Source organism: Watersipora subatra, chromosome 5, assembly GCF_963576615.1.
Source record: "Watersipora subatra chromosome 5, tzWatSuba1.1, whole genome shotgun sequence".
NCBI lineage: Eukaryota > Metazoa > Bryozoa > Gymnolaemata > Cheilostomatida > Watersiporidae > Watersipora > Watersipora subatra.
In genome coordinates this window covers 26,886,117-26,894,346 of record NC_088712.1, presented here as the reverse complement: position 1 = coordinate 26,894,346, position 8,230 = coordinate 26,886,117, and the positions used below count along the sequence as shown (strand labels likewise).

Genomic DNA, 8,230 nt, shown 5'->3' with positions numbered 1-8,230 from the left:
TAGTTATAAAGTTAATCTGAACATTAATAAGCTATTTTAATATTCACTGACCAATTGCAAAGTTTTAGGCCATTTTTTAACTAAATGGGTCAATGTGGCAGTTTTCTTACCGCTGACTTGCTAACAACTCTTTAGAATATTTATCCACTTAAGCCAGAGTTAACCTTATTATAGTTCCAATAACAAATGTACCAATAATGTTAAAAGCAAAAACTACTAATAAAGGTACTGCCGAACATTTACCAAATTTTTTGAAGGTTTTGTTCAATTTTCAGGAATCACAATTCAATGATTCGAATACTTCTTTAAACAAGTTTCTCACCAACCAAGCTATGCCTTATAACATATGTTAATGGTCTTTTTCAAAATGCCTTTATATCCTACTTCACTCTTTGTCTTATATAATTCAGAAAGAAATATAGGGCTATTAACAAAACAACAAATTTCAATCTTCAGCATCATAAAGTATACTTAAAAATTTATTTTATTTTACTTATTACTTTATTTCATTTATATTTATCATATTTTTAGATTTATTAAAACATTGTCTAGTTCATGAGTTGCTCAACCACAATGTACAAATGTCACAAATGCTTTCAGTGTATAACTTTGATTCATTGAAAATAACTGTGTACAACCTCATAAAGATTATTGGTTTATATGTTCCTAGAAGCTCCTTGCATATACCCTACAGGATGAATTTATTCGCAGAGTTATATTTCGCGAAAATTGCTATTTAACCCTGTTAGGCCCTGTGTTGCGTATACGCAACACAAACTTTGTAGGCAATTTAGTACCAAGTTAATATTGCTGTTGCATTAAAACTGGACTTGTCTCATCCTAATGCATGTTTTCTACAAGGATTCCAAGGATTTTTGTTGGTTACATCAATCATGTGACCTAGGAGGGTGTTTCAAAGTTGCCCATATGACTATATCAAAAAGAGGGAAAAGTTGCCATTTTAGCTTAGCTGTCCTTGCTTCTTCTCAGGTAAGAACTTTAGAATTTTTTTACATTAGACTCAAGTGCAGAGGTAGTTTAACTGTATAAACTATTTATGTTGCATAAATTTAGTCTATAACATCTTTTTTTGTGTGTGTCAAACTATTTGTTGCGCCAGTGCAACATTGGGACTTGTGCACAACAAAGAATATAGTCATAGTGATAAATATCAGATGCTTTGTAACAATGAGGAAGCTACATTTTTCAATCATGTATAAAATATTAGGTATATCATGATACAGACATTGAGATTTCATATATAATAATAATATTACAATTTGCATTTTCATAAAGGGAAATTTGTAATAAAGTTTCGAATAATAATTATAACATAAATAAAATCACATTGAACATTTATAAGAAAGTATGGCCTGGCTTTAGAAATATATAGTTATATAATAATATCTTATTAGTATAACTATTTATAATACATGTATCTCTTTATTTTGTTATGTAGGTATACTATAAAATCATGGCTCAACATCGCAGGATGACTGTGGACAATGTATTAGATGAGATAGATGGAAATAGCAGTGACTATGAAGGACTAGAAAGTGATGACGATGATGATTTTGATGCTACCCAACAAACAACTAACTTGCATCTACAACAGGTATATGCATTTTATAACAAATTATTCATATATTCACTAATGTACATACATGTAAAATATAAGTTATATAGGCCTCCACATATATCCACATATCTGCAACTCTCCTTATACAGCGTACATACTAATTTATGTACATATACTACAGTATAATATAGTGTATACATCCATAATAAGCATATGCCCAAGTAAATACATTTATAGACATTTGCAATAGCCTATGATACTCGGGGAACACAATTTTACTGATACATGGAAGCTGACTTTGACATTTTCTTGCAAGGAGTCTGATAATGAATCAGAAGATGAAGAAGAGGAACCAACAAATGGGAATGCAGTTCGGGGGCAGAGGAGAGAATATCGGTGGCTCAAGGCTAATTTCACACCATCTGCATTGGATTTCACTGGTCCAAAACCTGAACCACCAGTAGATGGAGCGACTCACACCCCATTGGAATATTTTAGGCGGTTCATTTCTACAGAAATGATTGACAATATTGTACAGCAGACCAACATTTATAGTGTTCAGAAAACTGGAACTTCCGTTCAAACTGACCACAAGGAAATTGAAAAGATTTTTGGGGTGTATTTTCACATGGGTTTAGTTAGAATGTCATCAGTCAGACAATACTGGGAGATTGAAACCAGCTACCCTCCTGTCAGCACCGCTATATGCAGAAATAGATTTCGTGACTTGCTCACCAAGCTGCATGTGGTCAACAATCTTACAGCCAGTGATGAAAACAAGCAGAAGGATAAACTTTGGAAAGTGCGACCTTGGCTAGAATCGTTTAGAGAAAACTGCCTCAAACTTACACCGGAAGAAAACGTCAGCATTGATGAAATGATGTGCGAGTTTAGAGGAAAAACAAACCCCATACAGCAGTACATAAAAGGAAAGCCACATCCGTGGGGGTTTAAAATCTGGGGAAGGGCTGACCCAGCTGGCATTTTATATGACTTTGACGTCTACCAAGGTGGAACAGGTCAAAGAAGTGCATTAGGCCAAGGAGCTGATGTTGTTCTAAAACTCACGGAATCATTGAAATATAATTCTAATTACAAAATATTTGCTGATAACTTTTTTACTAGTTTGGGATTGATAACTGCTCTAAATGAAAGAGGAATGAGATACACAGGGACAGTAAGAAAAAATAGAATGGGCCAATGTACGCTACTGCAAGAAAAAGAGCTAAAGAAAAAAGGGCGTGGTACCATCGATTATCGAGTAGATCAAAACCATAACATCATTGCAGTGCGATGGTATGATAATAGGGCAGTCAGCCTGCTTTCTTCTGTCACAGGTGTTGAGCCAACACAGCAAGTCAGGAGATGGGTAAAGAGTAAAAAAAACTATGAGTACTTTGCAATGCCAGCTATAGTAGCAAGCTACAACCAAAGCATGGGCGGCGTTGATCTTCTAGATTCTTTTACCGCAGCTTATCGATTCAAGCTAAGGTCAAGAAGATGGTATATGTATTTGTTTTGGCATATTGTAACATTAGCCATGGTAAATGCCTGGAACATATATAGGAGAGAACATCGGCTGCTAGGACTACCCAAGAAAGAAATGCTTAGCAGAAGGAAATTTCAGGTAAACATAAATGTAATCAGTTCATACTTGTTATAATACCAGATAATATCCTACATAAATGTACATATATTAATGTATATGATATAATACACCTATACCGCATTGTATAATAAAACAATTTAGATGTGCTGTAGATGTACCTATATGCTGATAGTGACTTCTGAATTTTGCATATAACAACAAATGCAACCCTTATTTGGGGTAAATTGTAATGGTACACGTTGTAGGCTGGTGTAGCTGATGCTTTGATAAAAGTCAATACAGTGAAGAGAGGTCGGCCATCCTTAGATGACTCAGCGGCAGCTAAGAAAATTTCTAAGGTGGTAGTTGTCAATGAGGATGTTAGATTTGACAACATAGGCCACTGGCCAGGAAAATGTGAGAGCAGGGGTAGATGTAGGCATTGCAAGCTAAAGAACAGTTATACTACAACTGTATGTACAAAATGTGAAGTTCGAGTGTGTTTTACGGAGGATAGAAACTGCTTCACAAACTTTCACAAAAAGTAGTAGTGGAAATTATCAGACCTTTTGACATCATAAAATAATTTTCTAACCATCATTTAATACTATTTTTATTATCATTATTATTGTAATTATACATGTTCTGTTGGCATTTACTTTGTGGCTTTCAACAATACATTATGCTCGTTAACAATGAAAATAGCTGTTGTTTTCATTCACTTAGAGCCCGATGTTGCGTATATGCAACAGTTATAAAAAACAATGTATATTACCTATCATGAAATTTTTTTTTGGTAATTAGGTCAAAATCTTCCTTTCAGTTCATATAAACCAATGAAATAATTTTAGAATCAATACTTATACCTCTGGGCTTAACAGGGTTAATGCATATTCGCGGACTAATTTATTCGCGGCTGAATACTGTCACTCTCTATGAAGAGTTAACTCTATGAAGAGTTAACAAACCATGTATTTTGTATTTATACTTCTAACAAAAGTAGATTACTACGTCTACCAATAAAGTTAACCCAACGCATGCGCACATTGGATGTTTCATTTTCTATTTAGCTTACAACTACACGTACAGGTGGATCGTGCTAAGCTGTAAATTTTTTGCTGCGTTCAGAGGTTTTCATGAATATTCCTAGATTTGGAGGCCTTTGATGAACCAACAATTTGTGGTAAGTAATGAGTTTTTCACATTTACTAAATTAGTTGAATTTTACTTTGGTTCTTCGGTAAAACGCAAAATTTATTTTTTCCATCCTACCGTTTCATTATTTGTTTTAGTGTGAGAGAGAAATTTCATCATACACGGAAGCACAATGATTGCAAGGGTGGTAGATATCATTCTTAGAACATCACCAATCATTCAGAGAGGTCTTGAAGTTAAGGTAGAAGTGACCGCAGCTGCTAACGAGGAGAATACATCTGTTTTAAAAAGGAACAAAAATGCCTTTATGAGCACAAATCTTTGGCCAACCGGCAGAACTTTGCAATAGTAAGCCACGAGGAGAGTTCTGATGATAACTTTCTTACCAGTCATGTAGTAGTGAGAGAATTGCCTTTAACATCTCTCCAAGACAGTGATAGCGATATACAGCTGCTATTATCAAAATAACTAGTCAGAGAGCACAATTACGCGCTAGTATTCACTTATCAAGAGTACCAGTCTAATTTTATTGCTAGACAACCACCATATGGACTAAACTGTTTATATTTACTCCATTCATCGTTTGTAAAATTTGATTTGTATTTGAAATATTTTATTTGTACACTCAAGTTTGTAACAAATTATAATATATCTATACATGAAATAACATATATAAGTTTATCATGTTTGCTGCAGCGATATCAAGGAGTTGTTGTCGATGAAGGGGTCTAGGTTGACTGGTTGCTTTTCTGCCAATATTCCTGCCTTGCTGAATATTACTACTTGTCTCTAGTTTTTGTAATCGGAGTAGGTTGTTTCATTCTCAATCTGCAGTAAACACACAAAAAGAAAATATACTACAAGTGTTAAGGAAGTACAAAGACAATAGCTGAAGTATTTAATAAAAGTGGTCAGTTTTTAAACAAAAGAAATAACTAATGCAGTTAATAATGGAAAAACGTATCTGCACTGCAAATCAAATACATACCATAATGTCCAGATCAGAATCATGTTTGTCATCAACTTCAGTATTAGAGATTGATGGAGTTGATTTCAATGTAAAAAGACTAGGAGAGATTTTTTGCGATGACGAAGCCATGCCGAACAACTTGTGAAAACCTTGAATAAGTTTGTAAAGTTTGATGTAATGGCACTAAAACTCGAAGCCTGGTAATGATTTTAAAGAAGTTTTGGAACTCAGCTATGTTTAGTAGTTGTGCCTAGCGGCTATTTTGTATATTCTTGTGTATATTCTGATAAAGATTCTTAGTAAATAATTTCATAGCGTTTACCTGTGTGTGTTTTCAAAAAATTTCATCGTGTATAATTATATATAGATTGTTTGCATATAGTTGTATAGAGGATTGTTACGTATAGAGGATTGTTATGTATATTTCCCTGGATATTCTTCATTTTTATTTTTTATAGATGACCGCACAATATACTTCTACAGAGGTTTGTTGTCTATATTTTCATAGACATTCCTTGAGTATATGTTCATAGCAGCTCATTGTGCATATTTTACAGATAATATTTGTATATACATGTATATATAGTTTCATTAAGGTTTCTGGTGTAGGCTTTCATAGTTTCATTGTGTATATTTTTATAAAAGTTATTTCTAAGTATTTTAAAAATAGATTTTGTGTGTGTTTTTTCATAGCAAATTATTGTGGATATTTTCTTAGAATTCCCGTCTTTATAATTTTATATAGGTTTGATGTGTAAATTTCTATAGAAGACGGTTATGTATGTTTCTATGAATATTCCTCATGTATATTTTTATAGACAAAGGTTGTGTATGTATTTATAAAAGTTCCTTGTGTATATTTTGATAGAGATTGTTCGTATATATTTTCATAGACATTCCTCGTGTGCATTTTCATAGGCATTCCCTGTGTAAACTTTCATGAAGATTTATTTGTATATTTTCATAGATATTTCGTGAGTATATGCACATATATAATCTGTGTGCATATTTTCCTAGAATTCTCTTTTGTATACCTTTATAGAGACATCTGTTTATTGTGTATACTTTTAAATTGATTCATTGTCTATATATTTACTGAGACTCCTTGTGTATAATTCTATAGAGGTTCTTTAAGTATATTTTCAAAGAAATTCCATGGATACCCTTGGGATATTTGTTAAGAAACCTTTCTCCTGTTTTAATATGGGTCATACCATGGCGTTTATTCTAGGGGCAAATACTGTGCAAATGGCCAAGTCTCAGACACACTAATTCGAATGTTGCTCAAGTTTTAGTCAGTCAGTTTTTTGTTCTGGGAATCAGGATGATAGATTGGTTGTTTTATCATGGCTAATAATTGTTATTTTAATCAGTTTGTTAGTTTGACAGGTTTGACAGCCACAAGAGAAGACCACATAATGTGAAATATTGCTGGATTTCTACGTGATTTTCATAGAAATTCATTTTGTATATTTTCATAGAAGTTCCTTGTTTATATTTTCATCGAGTTTCCTTGTGTTTATTTTGATAGAGACCTATTGCTTATATGATCATAGAGACTCTTTGTGTGTACATGTACTTTTATAGAAATTCCTTGTGTATGTTTTCATAGAGATTTCTTGTTTATATATTGACAGATATTTGTTGGGTATATTTAAAAAATTCTTATGTATATTTTCATAGTGAGTTCTAGTCTATATTTTCAGTGAGACCCTTTGTGTATGTTTCTGTAGAGGTATTTTGTGTTTCGGGTAGAAAATAAACATTTTAATATTCCAGGCTGACCAAATTCCATGTTTGATATAAACATAAATAAGCTATAGCCATAGTCAGGTATCATTTGGAAAGCTTCAAGCCAGTTTCAAAATAATGCAATGTGGCAGTCTTCCTAAAATTGACTTCCTAACAAGTCAGCAAAATTTTTAAAAGTTGAGTTCACAGTCCAACTATTGTAGTTGCAAAACACTAATAACATACCACCAAACATTCATAAACTTTTTTTGAATGTCCTAATCAGTTGTCATAATTAACCAATAATAAATAATAATCAATTATTAAAGTAATTCTTCAAAGTAAACTCTTACCAGCTTCACAATGATTATAATTAAGATGTTGCCGCATCCTACTTCCCTTTTTGTTATTAAAATTTATAACAGAAAGATAGCACTATTAATAATCCAAACACAATTTTGACACAAAAAATAGGTAATGTAATTACCAATGCGTTTTTATTTAAATATATCATGTTTAATAGGCTAATGTAGTATGATTGTTATTGTGCGTATTATCTTCTGTAGTGTAGGACTATAGTAGTTTAGTTTAGTGTATCGATGTGTATTGCTAATTAATGTTACCATGCTTATTGCTTCACATCTAGAGCCCAACTGTCTCTAATTATTAATTACAAGTAAAACAGTAAAACACATAAAAAGGTCAGAGGTCAATAGTAGTCACATGATATTTGCCTCTTGTATTTATGTTCAAAATAACACAAAATAAAATGTATTCTAAAAGATTAGAAATTCAATGCTAATAAGTCTCATAAGCAGTCAACATGTCAAGCTTCTAGTGCATTTGTCACGTTAACCAAACTTTGACATTCCGCGACCCACCACATTTGAGCATAGTTCAGACAAGCCAACAGGAGAAACCCCGTCCAGCGGGTGAACCCCTCGAGCAAGTCGCAAACAACAGCTCCCGTCACACAGGCACCCCGAGTGATCAGTCCGAATAGCCCCAACTACTAATCCAAAGCGAGCCATTCAACCCTAGCACCAATGGACAACAGGTCACAACCCTGCATGACTAGACAACTCATAACTTGGGTCAAGGTGTAGTTAAGGCTAATCTATTACAGTAAATTTGCCTAATTATATTTTAATTATTAACTACATGCATATCTTTTAAACACACATTATGACTGGCTAGCATACCTCTA

The 8,230-nt window shown here is 33.1% G+C and overlaps 1 protein-coding gene across 1 annotated transcript; it reads left to right on the top strand.

Moving 5' to 3' along the window:
• Nucleotides 1-1,492: 1,492 nt before the first annotated feature.
• On the top strand, nucleotides 1,493-8,026 carry LOC137397229 (piggyBac transposable element-derived protein 3-like). Its single transcript, XM_068083517.1, has 4 exons — nucleotides 1,493-1,615; nucleotides 1,896-2,948; nucleotides 3,434-3,602; nucleotides 7,920-8,026. The coding sequence occupies exons 1-4, from the start codon at nucleotides 1,493-1,495 to the stop codon at nucleotides 8,024-8,026; spliced, it is 1,452 nt and encodes a 483-aa protein (XP_067939618.1).
• The last annotated feature ends 204 nt before the right edge of the window (nucleotides 8,027-8,230 follow it).

Excerpts from the sequence above, each read along its gene's own strand:
- LOC137397229 (XM_068083517.1), top strand. The coding sequence starts at position 1,493 with ATGACTGTGGACAATGTATTAGATGAGATAGATGGAAATAGCAGTGAC. Across the intron at positions 1,616-1,895 it reads CTAACTTGCATCTACAACAG|GAGTCTGATAATGAATCAGA; the intron begins GTATATGCATTT and ends TTTTCTTGCAAG. Across the intron at positions 3,603-7,919 it reads ATGTGAGAGCAGGGGTAGAT|TTCAGACAAGCCAACAGGAG; the intron begins GTAGGCATTGCA and ends ATTTGAGCATAG.